The following is a 23,098-nucleotide window of genomic DNA, read 5'->3' on the forward strand; positions in this document are numbered from 1 at the left end:
GTTTTAACACATAAGACAATAGCAAAATGTTAATGTGGTTTCCTGGTTTAGCAAGCTTTATAATACATAATTGTAACCCATTTACACTTTTAAAATAAATTAGTACTGATAAAAATAATTTAAAAAATATGGAATCTATGAATATAGACATATTGTTAAGTAAAAATAAGAACTGAGCAGAATACTGGGTAGAATTTACTGCCACCAACGTTGAAAAACAATATATTTGTATATACATAGCATTACACTGCAAAAAGACACAGGCCAAAAGAATTAGGCTCCTGAGAAACTAGGTTGCTGGGAGACAGAGATGGAAGGGAGATTTCTGTTTACTGACTACTCTTTGTTCTTTTAGAATTTCATTCTTTTGTTCTTTTTGAATTTTTATAAATTGCATATGTATACTGATTTAAGATTTTTAGTTAACTAAAAAAATCAAACTCTCCATTTAAACAGAGAATATAATATTTGCATCTTCATGTGAGCTAAGAAAAACTTTGGGAGCATAATGGGGATGAGTTTATAGGAAGTGGTTTCCGTCCCTGCCCTGAGTCCCTGTGTGAGCTCTGGTACTGGTCTTTGAAACAGCAGCCAGGGCTGAAGATGACGGCAATGTGGCACTAAGATAGTGCTCTCTAGATGTGGTGCTAATTGACCCCACAGGGACCATTTTACTCAAATGAGTTCATGAACCAGGCGACAGATGGTCACCTATCAAAATCATGAAATTTGATTAAATGGTTTACTAATTTTTTTTGCTATTGTTTATATTTCAACTCTTTTAGGGCATATGGACAGGGAATATCAGCTTTATTGATTCGCTCTGGCTGCAAATGTCAAATGGAGAAAAAGATAAAAAATATTGCTATACTTAATTTTTTTACCGTGGAATTAGCTGCATTTTAAAACATAATAAAGCTTAAGAATTCATACATGGATATATGAAAAAGTAATTCCTGATAAAATACAGAACAATTATTTCTTCTAGAACTTCTCTATGAGACAGGTATCTGTTCTAGTCCATCAAAATGTAATTTCCCCATAAATATGCACAGAATAAAAAGAACTTAGGAAATAGTTAATATGCAGAGGCTTATCACAATGACTGACAACTACTATAGGAAATCCACATCTTATTTTCCTACAGAATGCAAATTTGAGACTGAGCTCAGTAAAAGGGCTCTGATTCACTTTTAAAAATACCAATTTACTCTCCCCATTAATGAAAGAGCCTATCATATAGCTTAGGAAAATTATTTCATTTTGCCTCATACTAGAAATATTTCAGAAGAAAAATGGCCTACAGAGTCAAGCATTAAAATATTCATGAAAAGATTATCTTCAAAGAGGTTAATAATTATAAATGCTGTGCTCAATGTATGAATATACAGCACTCTAAGGAAAAATGTTCTGAGGCCTAGAATGTGCAAGATTTTTAAGCTAAACAAGTCAGGAAATTCAAATGAGACAGACAGAAAGCCAAGATCATTCTTCTTGCTAGTTTGTAACTATTGCTTCATTTTCCTCCTTCAAGTATTCTCATTTCAGGAAAAGGTACCACTTTCAGAGTCATTCCAACTAGATACTGGGAATCATTCTAGACTCTTTCTGTCAAGTCCGAATTCATTTAGTCACCAAGTACCAACTTCTGCTAATCCTGAATATTTTGAGAAACCATCCCTTTTCCCACTTCCATAGCTGGGCCCATTTCTTTTCTCTGCATCATGGCATAGTTTCTTCACTGAGCTCCATTCCTTTGTTCTTACTTGTCACTCTCCCATCTTTAACTCAATGCTCTGCCACCACAGTGACTTAGGCACATCTGATTGTTATATTCTCTACTTAAAATGCTCCAATTGCGCCTGCCCACTGCATACAGTATGTGTCAAACGGTCCTTCAGGACACAGCACACATGTTTTCACGCCAACAACTGGATGTCTCCCCATTTAGACTCTAATGATAACATAGTACTTTTCTACAACTGGCATTTCCTACTCACTTTCTGAGGCGCAGCTCAGGTGGCCTCTCCAGCCTTGTGAATCCTCAGATAAGCTAAGAGACCCTCATCCTTTCTAGTGCCCTGACCACATTATAACATTTATCATGTTTTACCACATTGCTTTGTATGCATATTTAAATCTCTCATTAAATTTTAAGTTCCAAGAGGACAAGAACCATGTCTAAGTGTTTCTGTGGCCTCCACCACTTTAGACAGGCTTTGGAACATGGTGAGTAGTCAAGGAATTAAACTGAAAGGAGATACTGTATCATAAGCAGATTATATGAGTTGAACATATAATTCAATTTAAATTGCATATGGATTATTGTAAAAAGTATACATCATGAATAAAAGCTATCTGAAGTATGAACTTAATCTAAAATCTTCAATCTGCCATATTTGGAGATAAATTTCTTATTCCAGGTGGTAATTTGCTGAGAAAAACTGATTTTTACATATTTATATTCTGCATGTTTCCTAGAAGGATTTGAGATAGTGAGGAAATAAGCCAAGGTGGTTTGAGCTCAAGCTCAATATAAGATCTTTTGGTAACAGCTATGTAAATACATTTGTTTCTTCTCTATAAAACATTCAATAATGGTAATTCATGAAGCTGATAATTTCATGAACTGGCTTTTTGGCTTTTAAGACTATATATATACTTATATATATATAATCTTCAATATATGTTATATTTATATATATATAAAACCTTCAAAAGAGCAGTAAAAGAAGTCTAAAAAATTCCTATGTTTATAAAATAATCACTTTAATTAAGCAAAGATGCTCCTTGTTAGAGTATACTAGCAAGTTTTTAAATTGTTTTAAATGAAACCAAAATTTTCACAATGTTTTAAAAGAGTTAAAGTTGAAATGGTGAGAAAAATCAATTTAATCTAGAGGATGGAACAGAACAAACAGCATCTTAGAAAAGTATAAATGGCAGCTATTTCACTCATGCCTGTTTGTCACTTAGTGTATAAACACCAGAATATCACTGTTTAGTCACTGATGAAGCATTAAAATACTGGTTCAATTGAATAGGGAAATATGCAAACAAAATCATATGGTAGTATCAAAATACTGAACTAGAGCATTTTCACATCTGGCTCTACTTCTTGCTATTAAAAGTATGGTTGTGGGGCAGGAGCATCAACATCACGGGGGTGCTTGTGAGAAATGCAGACTCTCAGGCTCCACTACAGACCTACAGAACCAGAGTATGCATTTTTAACAACATCCGCTGATGAAATGGAGGCATATTTGAGAATCAATGGTTTTGGTGGCCTATGAAATTCTCCCATGTAAAGTTCAAATCAAAAAATAGAGAATCTTCTTAGTTAAAGCCTACATGTAAGAGTAAAACTAAGGATTAATTTTACAGCTCTCTTCTGTGTGAATCTGGAACAGGAGTTAAATTCTAATTTAGTTTAATTCCAACACCAAATTATTATCTTATACAAACATACACACACACACACACACACACACACACACACACACAAAGTTCTATCTTTCCAATAATTATTTGGACTCATACTGGTTGGAAAGCATGAGAGATCACATAGTTTAGTGTCCTTTATTTTACAGAATCATAACCATTCTAGATAATGAGATGTGAGATTATTTGGAAGCCCATCAAAAATTCACAAACTCCTTTTAGTCACTTATTCCACTATTTAATTCTACAAAGAAAATTTTCCACTCATAAACTAAATTCTTAAGTTTTCTATATTAATTCCATTTCTTACTCTTCCATTATTAGAGAGAACAATCAGCAATCTGATTCTTTATAGCTCCTAGTTTTGCAAACTCAAGGATAATTCTGGAGGACCTGGATCAAACTGAACAAAACTTGGAATGTGTGGTCCTAAAACAAGACCCCCAAAGTCACAAAATGTAATCCCTGTTCCTGGAGAACATGATATAAACGAATGGTACTAGAAACACAGCAGCTTTTAAAAATATCTCAGTGTATGATAAGACACCTAAATATTTTTAAATATTTGTAGAAGTATAGAAGACTTAGTATAATGCAGTATACTGCCCTCTTTATAAAAATGGCCTTTTAAAGAAAACCTCGTTTTAAAAAGAATGGGTCTACAATTTAATGTTTTCTTCTCTAGGACATCAATCTGAAAACTATAAAATGTTGAATTTGACCAAAAAAAAGTTGAAGTAAATTACAAAAGTTGACTTAGTTTTCACATTTGGAACATGGCAGCTGGGGTTCTTTCCCAAATGACCACACAGCAGTGGATAAGCATAATCTGTGATGACGGAAGCAGAACATTTAGGTCAAACTGCAGGGCAAAACTTGAACAGCAAGTTCACACTAAGAGAGGGTGTTCTAGAAATACACCCAAAACCAAAGGCTAGAGATTTTCAAAATCCTTACAATGAACAAAAAATCTCCCCACTTTGAAAGCCAAGTAAAATGTTACTTTTAAAATATGTATAATGTAAGTTATATATTTGATATAGTTACTATTACTGGCTAGTGAGAGAGGCAATCCACCCTGGGCCCTGTACCTCCCTGCATATTCCAGCTGGAAATACAAAGAATGCAAGGTCCTAACTTCTCTTCACCTGGGCCATTTCTCAGGGTTATGTTTATAGCTAATAACCTTGAGGGATGAGATAATGTCTTCCCCCAGACGAATGGCAGGCCTGCTTACACCTTATTCTAATAGCAGTGGACCTCCCAAGTTCAGTACACACATATTCTTCCCCTATAACACAGCCCATTATGCATAAAGGAATCCATGACGGGGTGACGATAGCTTGTGGAGAGGTTAAATCCAAGACCCTGCACCGTTTTTCACACTGACACTAAAAAACCATTTCTATTGAGTTTTATCTCACCGGATCCAGGTTCTTAAACAGCAGGATGTCTTTGCAAGCCTCTTGTAATCGGTTCCTTTGATCATCAGTTTTTGGATGTATAATCTAAAAGGACACCAAATTAACAAACAATTAGTCTACTCTTCTTACTCATAAGAGATAAAATTTCCTAGTAGGATGTCAGAAGGAAGAACTCTGAGTGCTGAGGTTCACTTTAGGTGACTAGACACTTATAAGCCCACTAAGTAGGGGAAAGTAACACAATTTGTCCCAGGGAGGGAGTGCACATTGATCAATACGGAACTTAAGCATTTTTTCAAAAGAGTGTTCCCCCTACATTATTAGCAAGTTCACTTTGTAAAGGTCTGTGACTGGCCAATAACTAAAGATGCCCATACAAAAGGACAACAGGTGACATCAGCTATGTTGAACATTTAGACGGCCTTTATTCTATTTAATATTCTTTATAATATTCTTGCTCTTTACCACTGAGTTTAATACTCTTTCAGGATGTATCTCTTTCCTTTACTCTTGATAAAGTCTCTAGAAGACAGCTAATTCTTACATGCATAGTGCATTAGATGTTGAATACATTTTTATGCATAATGTATGTAACTACCTCCACAGGGAGTAACTTTCCAAAGGGGGGAAACAATCGTGGCCTGCCACACCAAGAGTCTGGACCTGAGGAAAAATGAATAGTCCTGGTGTGCTCACTTTAGCTCAAAGAAAACCAGTGTCCTATATTCTTATGAAACTTTCATTCCAGGAGGATGAAGACCAACAGAATGCTTTCTGTAACTGTGGCCTGCCAACTCCCCGGAGTCCTTTTTGACTAGCAGAAGGCTCAACTGACTTGGACCAAATGGTCTATTCTTTTATGAACATCAGCAGTTTATAACTATAAAATAAGTTGGACAGACAAGAAACAGTCCTAAAGGCAGCAGGCATTGAGTTGATCTCCTGGAGACATATACACCACCTATTCCTATTCTAATGTTCACTCAAAGAGTGACCATGGGAGATGATGAGCTGGCACCTCACCTCTTCAATCAGCCAGCCCCGCCACCAGAGCAACCAGAATCAGGGAGTGGTGAGTTTCGTGCCCAGGAATATATCAGAACTCACAACGGGAAATGAAAATTAGCAATTCGAACCCATCTTGGATATCTAACAATTAATGAAAATCACAGGCTCAAGAAGAATCGAGGAAATTTATAGTGTACTATTTACGTGTATGCTATTTATGTACTACACAAAAATCTATTAGCCAGTTTGAAGAAAGTCATTGAAATTTTTCTATAAGGGTAAGGTAAATGCAAACTTTTTTTTCACTATCTAATTAATATTCATCTCAAAATAGATTCTAAGATGACACATGAACAGAAAAAATAGATTCTGGTGCCTACAAATTCATTGTAGACAAGAAACTTCTACAATTTGGGTATTAACTAAATCATGCACCAAAATTCACTTCTCCCTACTTCAAGTAAGGAAGGCTAACATAATAAAACAAAACAAAAAGTTATTTTTTACTTCATGAAATTCATCTAGGGCTTCAAGCAATAACAATCATGAGTGTTTGCCTGCTGAGAAGCTCTATCCTCAGAGAGAAAAGGTTTGGAACATCATTTCACCGTTGTTGAAATAACTTTCTTGGCTCAAGATGGAGCTGCTGTGGTGCCAGAAGGGCATATCGAAATTTGGGTAACTCTTGTGTACCTGTAAATGATCTGCTTCATTAGAAATGCAGTATATCCAGTCAGCCAATCCCCAGAAGCTAAGCCAACTCTGAGCTCTACGGTAATCTCCTTGTTCCTTATTTATTTTTCTCCCTCACCCTGGTGCTGGGCATCTCCATGGTATAAGAGTGAAATGGGAGTTCCTTGAAGATCTTCTGGTCATATAAAGGCTCCTGATCTTGCTATTATTGAATTTTACATACATTTCAGGGAGCTTAATGATGTAATGATTTAGGGATGCAGTATCTGCTTTTCCATATAAAAGTCAATCTTACTAAAGTATTTTTCATAGCTACAGAAATAGATTTTTGTTTATATTTTTAAAGCCAATAGAAAAAGGGGGACTTTGCAAAGTACGTACTCAAAAAAAAAAAAGGGTAAATTATTACTTCCATTTCCAGGCACAGTAATCTCTAGTTTACTTCTTACTAAATAAATAATAGAAGAACAGAGCTAAAGGACACAGCTTACAAACTGCTTCAAAACAAACTGGACACATTTTTACAAAAATATTAGGACCTCCAAGAAGTCAGTTTCTGAGCAAAGCATTAAGACTCAAAGATTTTAAAAAATAACTGCGGTACTGACACTTTAAATGTAATTTTACTGTGATTTTTGTTTGTTTCACAGTAAGCTTCTGCTTTTATAAATTAGTAGGAGCAGAAGGCTCTTCCAATATTTTTCTTTACTAGAAATACTAAGAAAAATAAATTATCACTATGAAAAAGATGGCTAAGAACATTTTTCATCACCAGGCTGTATTTTGCAAAAGAAATAAAACCACGACTGCAGTGAGTTTTTATGTTCATCTTTCCTTTTAGCCAAAGTAATTCTATAGAACTTGAAATAGAAGCTATCAGAGATTAGACTAAGAAAAGAAATGGTGAAAATAATTCCATATCTCCTGTTAACCTATATGCCTGTTAACATCCTTTCAATTATTATTTTCCTTATTCAACACCAGATAATTTAAAATTAACTTATTCAGTAAATTACATACCCTGGACTCTGCATCATCTTCTTCTTCATCAGGATTATAAGCTTCTGCACATACTATAAAAATAAAAATGGACATTTTAAAGACTCTTTTATCAAGAAACATACTACAATAAATATATCTTTAAAAATGAATAAACAAAAAGAGTACCATGCCAAAAAAAAAAATAAATTCACCTTATCCAGGGCAAGCAATCTACCCCCAAAGCTGGTTTCTTATTCCAATATATACAGAATTTACTAAAATACAGGGCTGCACTTTTAGACATTGACAATTGCTTTTTGCTTTCTCTTATTCAGAGAAACATAGCTTAACCTCTTTCACCTTCACTTCCAAGCCCCAGAAATGCATAAGATCTAAAAATTCCCTAAAAGAACAGACACCAAAAAAGTCTTAAGTCTGCTATAAAATGATTAATTTAATCATATAGTTAGGAGTAACTTTCATAAATTATCTATAACCCAATCTTCCAGGAGCAAATACTGCCATTAACATTTTTGCATATTCCTTTCCAGTCTTTATTCTGAATTGAGTTCATACTGCATATGCAATTTTAAAACCTGCTTTTTTCATTTAACACTGTAAGAATTTCACATGCCATTTAAAACATTTTATAAATATTATTTTAAGGACTGCTGATTATTTAGCATAAGTTATAGTTAACTACTCCCCTAATACTAGACACTTAGCTGGCTTCTATTAAAACAACTCTGCAATAAACATCTTCATGCAGAAATATGCTGTAAGAATTATTCCCAAATGTTATTTTGGGGGGCTAAAAGATAGGATAATTTTTAAGACATACTTATCACCAAGTTTCTTTCCAGAGAGACTGTACCCATCCACTGCTACAAAGAAGCCTCCTCTAAACTGCACAACAGAGTTGGATTTTATTGTTTAAAATCTTTGCCAATTTAGATGGGAAAAGTATTTAAATTTTTAAAAATTATTATTGAATTGGAATAATTTTCAAGCATTTATAAGCTGACTAAATTTCCTTCTTTGTCCTCATGTATGAAGAATTTATTGATTTGGTTTCTTTCTGAATTATATTAATATGTTTCTTAACACCCCTCTGTCATATTTTTCACAATCATTTTATCCAGTTTGCTTTTTAACTACAAAGCTTTTACAGATTATGTATGTTTATTTTTAACATAGTGACATCAAGGAAGAAAACTCCCCAATATGATTTAAACTCAAATGTTAAACATCACTAAAATACCACTGGGTTTTGAGCTTTAAAATTCCTTCTTTATTTGAAAATCTAAAGATGTGTTACTTCTCTTTTGTTTCACTTTTTTAAAAGTAGATCTTAAATTTACCCTTTATCCCATATGGACTTTATTCTACCACATATGTAGAAATTTAAAGAAGAGAGGATGGTTGAAGGGTTGGAAAATGTCTAAGAGCCTTAGGATGGAATGAAGAATATTATCATCATTAGTATTACTAACACCATTATTCTTATAAAACCTGACATTAGCTTTCTTTTCTCCAGGCATTTTTCTATGTACCTAAGACAGCGAGTGATTCTTAACCAGGGCCAAATCTGCCCCCTAGAAGACATCTGCCAATGTCAGGAGACATTCTGATGATCACGACTACTGGGGCTTAGAGAGAAGCTTCCGGGAGAGGCCAAAGATGCTGCTAAACATCCTACGATGCTCTCCCACCCAACAAAGAATCAGTACCTGGCATGAGGACATCTACTTCTAAATAGTGCTGAGGTTGAGAAACCCTGACCTAGAGGATATTTTCTCATTCGCTCTCACGACAACCCTAAGATAGGTGTTATATCATCATTTGACATAGAGAGTGAATTCACCAGCATGATGCCTGGACTTCAGCCTTTTGTCTCAGAAATCTAACAGAAGGGGACCTGTGTCTCAGGGGTAGGCTCCCATTAAAAAACCTCAGTGATGCATATCTCTAGGATGCCAATTTAGTAACTAACTTTCTGAATCAAGCGGGGAATCAGCATGACCAGCCAGCTTTCTCCCTGCAGGAAGACCACAGAAAAAGCCAAATCATAATTTAAAGGTTGTTTGGTGAGAAAGAGATGGAAGGAAGAGTTTGTCAAATAAAATGAATGGTTAATGGCATCAGTCTGGGACAGTCTGAAGCATCCACATACACAATACAGATGGTCCTGCTAATGTGGCCCAGACACTTTGTGTTGGCTGCAACTCTCTTAAAGCATTGACATCTACTTCTAAAGCTGGGCTCTGTAACTTTCTGTTTCTGTGAATGACTAATCTCACAGGACTGCTACAAAATTTGCAAGGCTCAGTGCAAAATGAAAATACAGGCTCCATTTTCAAAAGTTAAGAATTTCAAGGGGGCAACAGCAGAACATTAAACCAAACTCAAGGCCTTTGTGAGTATGCGACCCATGAAGTCAGCCCTACTTATAGGATCAATATCTTCAATGAGGTAATATAGTAGGTAAGATATTTGCTTTTTTAAGGCAGGGGTCGCCAACCCCCAGGTCGCAGACCCTACTGGTCTGTTATCTGTTAGTAACCAGGCTACAAAGCAGAAGGCAAGCAAGCAAAGCTTCATCTGTATTTGCAGCACTCCCCAGCACTAGCATCACCATCCCAGCTCCACCTCGGATCATCGGGCATTAGATTTTCATAGAAGCACTGCTCCCTGGTACCAAAAAGGTTGGAGACTGCTGCTTTAAGGTAACTTGTTATATATATCCTCTGACCTAGTAGCATTGACCTTAAATTTTAATTCACAGAGGAAAATCTTAACCCTGTACTTTCTAAGTTTTAAGTCCCTGAACTCTGACTAAAAATCATGAGGAGTAAGAGTCTATTATTTTTCTAAATAACTTACCAATTATCCCAGTATGATTTATTATTCAATACTCTCTTGATCTGTGAAATCTATTTTATCACATCTCTGTTTTTTGGTTATGGACTATCCATTTCATTGAACTATTTATTCAAAAGATTTAGTTTTTAGCATTTATGAACAACTGTTTTACTATGTTAAAATTCATTTACCACCTTCTATAGCCAAATCAAAAAACTTGCACTGAGTACCCTGCCATGGTGCCTCAGACCTCTTTATCTTCACTTACACTGTTTCCTCTGATTGGAACTTCCTCCACATCCTCCTTTTCCAGCCATCTCTTTTCTCCAACCCCAACTAAAAAGTCAGCTCAAGAGTCACATGTTGAAACTTTCACCTACATGGAGCCAATTTAGGAAACCCCACATCTGTGTTCCCTTTCTACTGTCCCAATATTGTGGGCTGAGATCATTATCATTACCATGCTTTACCAAAGACATTACAATCTTTTCATCCCTCCAGGATCTGACTTCGAGGACTTGAAGCCCTTCAAGGACTGACTCTGTGCTCTTGTTCATCTCTGTTATTTCCCTGGCACTGACCAGGCATGTTGCCTGGCTCAACACACCTTTTTCTGAATGAATGACTGACTGATGAACAAACGAGCTTCCAAGGGCTTTGAAGGCAGAGCTGATGTCTTTTTTTTAAATAACTCCCAATAGTTTACCTGTATTATAGAATCTCAAACAAACACAAGCAGGATGAATGAATGAATAAAAAGTTGCTTTTTGTTAAAACGTCCTACACCATCTGCCCAAGAAACTGGAACAGAGAGGATAGTGAAAATAAGGACCTTTTGTCTTGTTCACCAAGGGGCCTGGCATACACACTAGGAGCTCAATAAATATCTGTACAATGAATGAATGGATGAAAGGTTCTACGGTTGGATGAACCCTCAAATTAAAGTCTCAAGATAATGAGCTGCCTCATACTATTTCTGAAATGGATTTGCCCCATCCCTCCTGGGCAATCTGAAATTAAGCTTGAAACGATATGCTCCGTTCTTTGCTTGGCAATTACACAGTAGTGAAGGACAGAGCCTTACTGTTTAAGTGAACCCTATATTGAGGTTTTGTTATGTTGTGCATATATGTATTTGAATGATACATTAGTCATGTAGAATGGTCCAAGAATTTAAGTAGATTCTCACTGTGCAAACAGTGTAATTTACACTGGTATATCCAGACACATGTCACAGTTTGTAGGACAGAACAGGAAAGTGAAATCTATACTGACTTTGCATCTTCTGGGGTTTGCCCTCAATTTCTTCTTGTAATTCTATAGATAGATAGATAGATAGATAGATAGATAGATAGATAGATAGATAGATAGGCAGACAGACAGAGAGACAGACTGACCAACCTACATGGGGTAATAAAGGTTCTTTTTCTCCTCCTGACATTGAATATGTATTATCTTTTCCAACACCACTTCAACTCTCTGACATCAACTAGGTGTCCAACAATTCAATTCCGAGACCACCCACGCAAAATTAGCTAGAGCCCAAAGTTAAAGGACTCGGTCCCACAAGACAATCACAATTTCCGGGCTACCTATACTCTGACCACCCAGCGATAAACTGGAGGTTCCTACTATCTCCTTTTTCAATTCGATAATTCACGAGAATAACTCACAGAACTCAGGAAAGTGTTTTCCTTACTCTTATTGGTCTATTATAAAGGATACAACTCAAGAACAGCCAAAAGGAAGGGAAGCATAGATATGGGGAAGCAGAGAGCCTCTATGCCCTCTCTGGTTTGCCACCCTCCAAAACCTTGATGTGTTCACCAATCTAGAAGCTCTCTGAACCCTGTCACTTAGGGCAGGGGTCCCCAACCCCCGGGCCACAAACCAGTACTGGTCCGTGGCCTGTTAGGTACCGGGCCACACAGCAGGAGGTGAGCGGCGGACCAGTGAGCAAAGCTTCATCTGTATTTGCAGCCGCTCCCCAGCGTTGGCATCACCACATCGGCTCCACCTCAGATCATCAGGTATTAGATTCTCATAGGAGCACCAGTCCTTGGAGCCAAAAAGGCTAGGAACCTTTTAGGGGGTTTTATGGAGGTTTCATCACATAGGCGCGACTGATTAAATAACTGGCCATTTGTGATTAACTCAATCTCTAGCCCCTTTCTCCTCGTCCGAGGTTGGACCAAAAGTTCCAAGCTTCTAATCAAAATTTGGTCTTTCTGGCAACCAGCCCCTGTTCTGCAGCTATCTAGAAGCTCCTTACCATGCATAACCTTGTTAGCGTGCCAAAGAAACTTTATCACTCACGAGATTCCAAGGGTTTTAGAAGCTCTGTGCCAGCCACCCAAGACAAAGACCAAGTATCCTTCTTATACCACACCAACTCCCAGGGTCTTTCACAAAGTGCCCACTATACTTTGTTGGTAATGTATAAAAAATCAGTACAGTCAAAACAACTCTGCACTGGGTAAGTTTACATAACCCAAGTTAGCTTTAACGAAGCTAACAAAATATAAAGGAACCAGACTGAACTCCACGAGCCACTAGGCCTCAGCACCTGGCACAGAGTAGACCCTCAATAAAAATTTGTCAAAATAGAATAAAAGGCAAAATGTGGCCTGTACAGAGACACTGCGTGGTTTAAAGGCCATTAGACAAGAAAAAAATTGACTTCTATAAACTATATAAAATTTACTTTTCCAGTGTTCTCAATATACTAAGATTTTAGCATACTTAAGTTATAACCAGCTTAAAATAAAGGTATTATAAAAGCACAGATATATTAGATAATATAGTTCTGATTTAATATGGTTAAACAGCTTATTGAAGTGGAAATGCCTTCCTACAAAGGGAAAAAATTTACCCTCTACGAATATTTAAAATGTGAGAGATGATACAGAGTAAAAGAATGTTGCAGAGCATAATTTTATCATTACATATTGTAAATAGTATAGAACTTTTTGTTTATATATTTTATATTACTTTAAATATTATATATAACTACATACTGTATATGAACCATTTGTTTTCTAGGCAATCATAGCCTAGAAAGCAAGGTAGAAATAGACTAATCAGCAATAATATTAGTGCCATGATGAAAGTATGTACAAAGCACTGTAGGAGCACAGGACAGAAAGGAGTGACCAGCTGCTTAGAGGACAGAAGGATTCACAGGACAAGAGAACTCCCTAAATAGTTAATGAAAAACAGGAAGAAGTTTACTGAGACAAGAGGTATTGTTTTGTTTACTGCTGTATTCTTAACACTTAAAACAGTGTCACAGAGCAAATGTTAACAAAAATGTTTGAAGGAATGAATAGTTATGTTAAGTAAGGAGAAAAGTATTATCTTCTTTTGATCTTTAGACTTATGGATAATGCATCTGTCAGGATAGGCTGGCTTAAACTATCGTAACAAGCATCCCCAATCTTAGTGACTTAAAAAATAGAAGTTTACTTCTTGTTCACACTATGTCCATCTCAGGACAGGGGGTACTCTGCTCTATGTGGTCTTTACAAATGCTGCAGGCTAATGGAGCTGCCAACTAGTTCCCAAGACTGTGGCAAACTGCCCATTAGCTCCTCAAGGGGTTAAGACATGGCACCCCAAAACATGGCACGTTGGCATACTGACTATCTTAAGCGAAGGAGTCTGGGAAACCTGCAGAAGCAGGAAGATCACTCTGACTTCCCCCTACCTTGAGAGCAGGAGATCAATCTCCCATACCAGGAGGAAGGGAGACATCCTTATCACTAGAGACAGGGAATCTTGGGCTGAGAAGGATTCCATAAACCAACCTTATTACTTCTTCATTACTGACTTTTCCTCCCTCCCTCCCTCCCTCCCTCCCTCTTTCCTTCTTTCCTTCCTTCCTTCCTTCCTTCCTTCCTTCCTTCCTTCCTTCCTTCCTTCCTTCCTTGTCTAAAAAGTATAAAAGCTTCCTGCTTTGATCACTTCTTTGGGTCCTCATTTTCTTGTGAAGGCTCCCAAAGACATGTAAAAATTCAATAAAATGTGTATGCTTTTCTCCTGTGACTTTTTTTCCCCAGCTTTATTGAAATATAATAGACAGTTGCATGTATTTACATTGTACAATTCAATTTTTTTTCAATTATAGTTGATATGCAATAATATATTAGTCTCAGTTGTACAACATAGTGATTAGAGATCTATAGAACTCAGAAAGTGATCACCCCACTAAATCTAGTACTCCTCTCCCCTTTACATATTTATTACAACATTAACTATTTTCCTTATGCTACGCTTTGTATCTCCATGTCTATTTTGTAACTATCCATTTGTACGTCTTAATCTCTTTGCCCCTTTTCACTGTTCCCTCAACCCCCCTCCTATTTAGTAGCCCTTAAAATATTCTCTTTATTTGAGTTTGTTGTTGTTATTTTTTTATATTCCACATGTAAATGAAATCATGTGGTATTTGTCTTTCTCTATCTGACCCATTTCATTCAGCACAATAACCTCTAGGTCCATCAAGGCAATAACTTTTTCTATCCCCTTCCTTTTGGTCTGTCTTGTGTCTTTTAATATGAAATGAGTCTCTTATAGGCAGCATATGTAGGGGTCTTGTTTCCTTATCCATTCAGCCCCTCTGTCTTTTGGTTGAAGCACTTAATTCTTTTCCATTTGAGGTAATTGTTGATAGAAATGTAGTTGTTACCATTCTTTATTCCTGTTTTTGATACATGTTTTTTCTTCTTTAAGAAATCCCTCCAACACTTCCTATAATACTGGCTTGGCGTTGATAAATCCCTCTAGATTATTTTTGTCTGGGAAACTCTTTATCTGTCCTTCAACTATAAATGACAGCTTTGCTTAATAAAGTATTCTTGGTTGTAGATCCTGGGTTTTCATCATGCTGAATATTTTGTGCCAAGCCCTTCTGTCCTGCATAGTTTCTTTTGAGAAATCAGCTGCCAGTCTTATGGATGCTCCCTTGTAGGTAACTAACTGCTTTTCTCTTGCTGCTTTTAAGATTCTTTCTTTGTCTTTAACCTTTGGCATTTTAATTGACGTGGGCCTCTTTGAGTTCCTCTTTCTTGGGACTCTGTGAGCTTCCTGGGGTTTGATGTCTATTTCCTTCACCAGGTAAGGGAAGTTTTCCATCATTGTTTCTTCAAATAGCTAACATCTTGTTTTCCTTCAGGTACCCTTATGACATGGATAATTTACCTTTACTAGTGTCCCATATGCTCCTTAAATTATAATTATAGTCTTGGCTTCTTTTTTCTTGCCATTTTGATTGAGTGTCTTTGGCTTCTCCATCCTCTATATCGGTGTTTCAATCCTCTTCTTTATTCACTCTGTTGATTCCCTCTAATATATTCTTCATCTCAGATAATGTGTTCTTTATTTCTGATTGGGTCCCTTTTGTAATTTCTATTTCCATTTTTATGTTTTTTATCTCTTTGTTAAAGTTCTTATAAATGCATCTACACTTCCCCTAAGTTCACTGACTATATTTATAAGCAGTGTTTTGAACTCTGCCTCTGTTACACTGCTTGATTCCATTATTCCTGGATCTCTGTTCTGTTCTTTCATATGGTTTCTGCTTCTTTGTCTTCCCATTTTGGCTGCCTTTCTGTGCCTGTTTCTATGTCTTAAGCAAAGCTCCTAGGTCTCCCAGTCTTATTAATGTGGCTAGGTGTCTGATAGCACAGTCCTGAGAGTTCAACTGCAATCCAATGTTAGCCCAATCCTGTGCCCCTCTGGGGCTACCTGTTAAGATTCAGCAAGCAATCCACAGATGCTGAGCTTATAATCACCTCAAAAAACAACATCAGAAATCGAGGCCAACTGCCACTAGCTTGGCACTGCTCAGCAAGGAGTACCTGACTCACCAAGGACACACCTAGACGTGGCCTGGGTGGGGCTATGAATTGGGGGAGATGGAGTTTAAGAGAATCCTCTGGAAAGAGCGACCTCTGTCATCCAGTTTGATGATGTCTCAGTTGCATCCGTACACTGGGAGTGGGGAGGGCTCAACAGAGTAACAATGGATACAGCCCAGCACTTCCACCCAAGAGAGAACCTCACCTCTGGCCCTTGCTCCAACTCAGTGTCCTCCTGTAAGTCTCTGGTGCCCCCTGAGTAGCCAACCTGGAGCTGATGCTCAGAGTAAGCAGGTCTGTCACTGCGAAAGTCTGCTCGCAGACATGGCCCCCTGTAAGAGGTGTCTACAGCTGCCAACTGTTGCTGCCTGTAGCCTCTGTACCACTCAGCTGCTCGGGACCAGGCAGCCTTGCGTCTTCACCCCTACCTTCTACTGTTGCAGGATGATTAATTATTTTTCTCCCTAGTTGTAGTGCTTCTGTTCATCTAAATCCCAGGTGTCTTTCTTTGTTATTTGCTCCTTATTTCTATCATAACTTTGATTTGGTCGCAAGAGGGATGAACAGAGCCTTTATCATCTATGCCATTCTTTCCTGTCCCCCTGTTACTCTTATGTCAGTTTAATACTTAGGCCCAGCCAGAGACCCAAAGAGGGTACAGGAGAATTTTTCCTCCCCTAAACGTCTAAAGCTCCTGCCTACAAGTGATAGTTGTCACTTCTGCCTAAAAGGAATACATATATCACATTTCACAGGACAAGTGACACAGCCATTCCTAACTTCAAGGATATGGAGAAGTGTAATCTCACCATGTGCGCAGAGGAGAGAAAACCAGAATGTTGTAAAGAGCCCCAATGACCAAATGAAACCACCTGACCGCCCTAAACCCAAGGTTTCTTCTCTCTCACTCTTTCCATCAGAGGCTTAGAAGGGGAATTTAAATCAGCCTCACAGCTTTCTTAAAAACAGGGGATTGGCGGGGAGTGGGGAGAAGGGGAGTTAACTTAAAAATCTACAGAGGAAGGCTCATAAACTTTAAACAGAATTATTACAATTTTCTTAAAGCTACCTTTTAAATATTAATTGACTATTTTGCTATTTAACATACAACTTAATTTACTATTCCCTGCATCAAACTATTAAATTATTATAATGTACCCGTGTTATTGCCTATATTTCGGCTACAAAAAAAGAGCAATATAAAGACATCCTGTACCTATGTTGCAGAAATGTTGGCTGCCTTCATTAAATAGTACTTAAGTGAATATTTAATTCCCAGATCAGCTATATTCTTGTCAGCAGAATTTTACTAAAAAGATTTTAGCCAAGACTATATAATCTTTTGTCTGGTGAAATGACAGAAACACATTTTCCACTTAATCTCCAAGGTTATCAATGGGGCTTTAAGAATCAGCCCTTATTAATAACTACTTCTGGTTCTCTATAAAACTGTTTTAAATCTTCATTCACATAGGTTCCTAAATCATCTCGGACATAAAATTACCAATCCTGAAAAATTTCTATAAAAATTTTTCTTGCTACTTCTACTATAAAACATTCTATTGTCTCATAAGTATTTCAGATATACTGTATTAAACATTTCACTAAACTGCTCTGATTACAAAAGCATTGTTTTTGTTGTACTTTAACAAGAGGTATTTCAAATAAGAATACATAATTTACAAATTCCTTCCTCTGCTATTATGTTTCTAAAAATAATTTTCTTCCACCTATATACTACTCATCTTTAAGTGACTATATAATCAGTTATCATTCATACCTCACAAACGAACTCATGTTCAGGATATACTACTGGATCAGTGTCACTGAGATACATAAACAGCAACAGAAAGCTTCACACAAATGGGAATTTGCTCATCACTTGCTATTTTTGTATTATTAAAGCTACAGAAAACAAAACATTATTTAATCTGTTTAATTTTGTTTACTGTAATTATTTAAATGTATAAATTTTCCTTCAAAAACTCCAAAGGAAAAACAAAGCCTTAACTATGTCAGAATCCATGTGTATATGTTAAGTCTTTATTCTGCATTTGGGTTCCAAAGTATTTTAAATTTTTAGTTATAAACTATGTGGAAGCAATCACTATGTCTAACCTGAATCCATGTTTTTCTATTACAGTTGACATTCAATATTATTTTATATTAGTTCCTACTTCTTTCCCTTTCTACTACATGATCTACACATGTGCAGTCTATAAAACATCTACCACTTCTTTTAATAATTAACTCTTTATAAGAAACATGGCGCAATATTCAATAGGTTTGTAAAAAGAATCATGTCAATATGGAATGTATCTGTGAGGAAGAATCTAAAATCCAGTAGGCTCAAATACTCTACATAATTCCATTGTTCATACTGTGGGATTCAGAGAACAGAGGATACACCAGGAGCCCTTACCCTCTCTCACATGGAACAATGTCCTCTGTAGCTACTAATACTTACTTCATCAGTAAGGGTATACGAAAATTAACAGTGTGTAAGGTCCAAGCATGTAAGGCAAGTGCATGTAATCTAAGGACCTGATTTCTGTGTATTTTTCAAATAATCTATTCCAAGTAAATTTTCTTTAAGAGAAAGTATAAAAACTTACAAATGACTATGAATAGGGTCAATAAATACAAAACAAAGAGCCTGAAGAATAATTCTAAGAATTATTTTGATAACTATTAATATTTTAAACCCCAAATATGTTTGTTACTAATCACTACAATTCCTCAATGATATTTTCTAGAACTATTAAATAACAGACAGTTAAGTGGATCTATCTGTACTAGAGGACAGTACTGTAATAGAAATTATTTTGTGCTTGGCCAAAATAAAATGAGAATTTCTGAGCATTAAATTTGATGAATATTATAGGTTTTTAGAAATTAATAGCCAAGGAGAAATCAAAAAAGAATTCTGATCTTTCGATTAAAAAGCCAACAGCTTCCCAAGAGTTTGTGCGAATGTTCTAATAGTTCAGATAATTTGATCATCTTGTGGAATTTTATTTTGGCCTGAAACCTTGACCTACATTAAAGTAATATGAATATAAGTACTAGCTGCTAATGAATGATATACCCACATTTATCAAAATACAATTTTGCCCTTCAGATGCAATAGAGCTAGACCTACTTAAAGCTTCTGAATAATTTTGTTTACTGTTTTTGAGACTAATACTGCCTAACATATAACTATAAGAGAATAACAGGGATAAAATCACCATAGGGAATCTTCTAAGTTGTTAATAAATTTTCACAATTAGTATTATTTGACAGATGGTTCTAGGATGTTAAATTTGGACAAATATAGCCAGAATTATAAGAAAATAGTTTAGTCAATGCTTGGCTTCCAGATTTAATAATAGAACTTCCAAATGTGAGCATTTGGAGATCGTTTTTCAATCAAGCCTCTTTATGTGATTATCAGAAGTCTATTAAGAATTTCAATGCTCTTTTAGAAAAGCATGTGACAGAACAATGTGTATCAATATCCAAAGACTTAAAAAATACAATATTTATAAGTAAATGCAATTCAGTCAAGCTTTCTCATTACTTAAATTCAAAAGATATAAATTCTTATAAGTAGCCTAATAGGATTTTCTTCTTCAAGAAAATTTTCATTTCTATTTTTTGAAGGAAAACTTTTTTAAAAAGTCAAGATCTGTGAGGCGATAAATGACAATGAATTTAAATGAATTTTTAATTAAAAAGAAACAAAGACAATAAGATAGGAGATATGGAAATAAGATAAAACAGCAATTAAACACTTTAAATCTAATAAATTAGCAAAGTTACTTGTTTTTAAATACAATCCAGTTTTAAGAGGGTGCATAGATTAGTGAACTTTTTCATACATTGCTGGTGAAACACTAACCTGGGAGTGGGGGTGGAGATGGAAGAATCAGTCTAAAAATATTAAAAGCCTTGAAAATATTCATGCCCAATTAAGCAAGTAGTCTTCAAGTGATCTGACTGAAGAGATAATGAGTTGAAAATAGAAGAAACCTCAATTCCCAACAGTAAACAAATAATAAATTATAATAAATATCTGTACATACTACTGATATACTATGCAGTCATTTAAAAATTATGTTTTATAAGAATATCTTATGAAATAGGAAAATGTTCACCAAATCTTACTAGTTTTTTGTTTGCTTTTAAGGAGGTTTAAAGACAGGTACATGGTTTGGGCTCATATAAAGTATGCATGAAGTCTGGTAGGGTAAACATCAAAGTTTATATGGTAGTTGTTTCTTGGTAGTATGACTCTGATTATTCCAATTTTCCTATTTGTGCCTTCCTGGGTATCCTCATTTTCAACGGAGAATGTTTGTAATCGGAAATAAAGTTGTTGTTTTTTTTTTTAAGAAATGACTGTAAAGCTCCCCAAAACATTCATATCTGAAACACAAAAAAGGCTTAATAATAGTAACAGCTATCTTGTTACTATTTTTAGTAATAGTAATAATCAGCCTTTTATATGCATCTAATTCTTTTACAAAATTACTTTTATAATTTAATACTTCCTAAAAACATACAGCTTCTACAAATGGCAGAATTAAGGCACTAAAACTTCTTAGAAAGAATTTGTGAAAAATAATCTCAATAATAATACTACTGTAAGACTGAAATTTTTCTTTCTAATAAAAATTTCACATAAAATAAAAATATTGACTTAATGTCTATCTCAATATTATAATATAATGGCTTCCTCTATAACTTGAATACTTAAAAACCATCTTCAGAGGTGCAGTACAGCAGAGTGAGGAGTATGGCAAATCCTCATCCTAAAAGCAATGATAAAACAAAACAAAGTTTTTTCACAAAAAACCATTTTAGGATTCTGGAATTTAATTAAAGACATACAACAAATTGAGAAGCATTGATTCATGGAAAATTAATGAACTTCAAGTTAGAACAGTGAGAGTGTACAGGAAAAACACAGGAGTGTTTTTCATTTATTCACACTACTACCACACTCAGAACATTGACCCAAGGTGCATAGGTTTATTCCCACACTGGCCAATTTTCCAAGACCAGCTAGGTGTCCTACAATTCAATCCAATTCTGACACTATCTTCCTGGATGTACCTGGACACTATCTATCAGATCTGACAAGGTAAAGGCTCAGGCCCAAAAGACTGCTCCCCACTTCCGATGCCAATGGCAAGTAGTAGATACCCAGATTACCCACACCTTGTCTGACGTGGCTACAAACTAGAGGTTAACACAACCCCCTCCTCAGAGTCTATTACTTGCTAGAACAGCTCACAGAAATCAGGGAAACACATTTACCAGTTTATTATATGATAAAGTATATGATAAAAGATATAGACAAACAGTCAAATAAAGAGATACATAGAGCAAGGTCTGGAAGGGCCCTGAGGGTAGAAGCTTCTGTCCCAGTGGAGTTAGAGTATGCTACCCTTCCAGCATGTCGGTGTGCTCACTGAACCCTGTACTTTTTAGATTCTTATGGAGGCTTCGTCACATAGACATGATGATCATTAACTCAATCTCCAGCCCCTCTCCTCTTCCCGGGAGACTGAGTGTGGATAGAGCTGAAAGTTCTAAGTTTCTAATCATGGCTTGGTCTTTTTGATGACCAGCCCCCATCTTGAAACTATCCAGGAGCCCACCAAGAGTTGTCTCACTAGAACAAAAGACAGTCCTATCACCCAGGAAATTCCAAAGGATTTAGAAGTTCCACGTCAGGAACCAAGGTCAAAGACCAATATTAGAAGAGAAAAGATGGTCCTAGTGATCTTAGTACTTAGGAAATTATAAGAACTTTAGGAGCTCTGCACCAAGAACTGGGGACAAAAAAAGATAAATATATTTCAAATTATTTCATGAGGAGTCTATGGCATTACTGCCTGGGACTGCTATCCAGATCCCCTATCTCAAGCAGGGTAGTTCTACCAGCTCTGCTGCTGCTGGAAGAGACTAACTTGTATGAGAGTAGAGTGTAAAAGAAAAACAAACCATCTCTAGCATCACAGTTAGTAATGGTGACCTCAGTGTCAGACAAGCAGGAAGGCAAGCAGCTTGCCTAACGTGAGGTTGTGGTCCTGGTTACAGAAACATTAGACCGACAAATTAACCAGAAATTAAACCAAAAAATGAGACAGCACAGAGGAGCTTCATAAGCTCTCTAAACATCCATGGCTGACTGGAAGGCTGTACAGGCATGCTGGAGAAACTGGACAGGACCCAAGCCATCCATACTGGCTGTCCATAAAACATTCAGAGACGATAAAGGTGACAGAAGTTGGGGCACGCTTTGAAACTATCTGAAATATGAATATGCGTCTCAAATCACACACATATTCATCAGCTCAAGGTGTGAGAGTATAACTTCTAACCAATCACTGGCTGATGACTAAGCCATGCACTAACAGGGGTTAACTTTGGAAAGCCAGGGTTAAATTTTTTTTTTTAATTAAAAAAAAAAAAGAGACATTAACAGCCACATACCATGATAGAGTCAGAGTTCATAGACTTAGCCTAAGAAAATTACTAAATAAAAAAATAGCAACAACAATGCTAAGAAGGAGGAAATCAGAATTCAATATTGCTACAAAATATAATCTAAAATGCCAGTTCTCAACAAACTTATAAGAAACAGGAAAGAACAGCAGAGAAACAGGAAAGTGTGATCCATACTCAGGAAAAATGCAGTTAATAGGTATTATTTCTGAATAGGCCCAGCTACTAGACTTAGCAAAGACTTCAAAGCAGCTATTTGTTCGAAGAAATAAAGGAAATCATGTTTAAGGGATTAAAATATAATGACAATAACTCAACAAATACCTTTACCTC

At 36.1% G+C, this 23,098-nt stretch overlaps 1 protein-coding gene across 1 annotated transcript in view; it reads right to left on the reverse strand.

The window, feature by feature from the left end:
* PRKAR2B (protein kinase cAMP-dependent type II regulatory subunit beta) overlaps positions 1 to 23,098 on the reverse strand; it is an 86,506-nt gene that overhangs the window by 27,128 nt on the left and 36,280 nt on the right. Inside the window, exons 3-4 of the mRNA XM_011372506.2 lie at positions 7,587 to 7,639; positions 4,866 to 4,949 (exon numbers count right to left, since the gene is read on the reverse strand). Coding sequence (XP_011370808.1) covers positions 4,866 to 4,949; positions 7,587 to 7,639 — 137 coding nt within the window. The remainder of the gene's footprint in view (positions 1 to 4,865; positions 4,950 to 7,586; positions 7,640 to 23,098) is intronic.

Source organism: Pteropus vampyrus, unplaced genomic scaffold (assembly GCF_000151845.1).
Source record: "Pteropus vampyrus isolate Shadow unplaced genomic scaffold, Pvam_2.0 Scaffold208, whole genome shotgun sequence".
Classification (NCBI taxonomy): domain Eukaryota; kingdom Metazoa; phylum Chordata; class Mammalia; order Chiroptera; family Pteropodidae; genus Pteropus; species Pteropus vampyrus.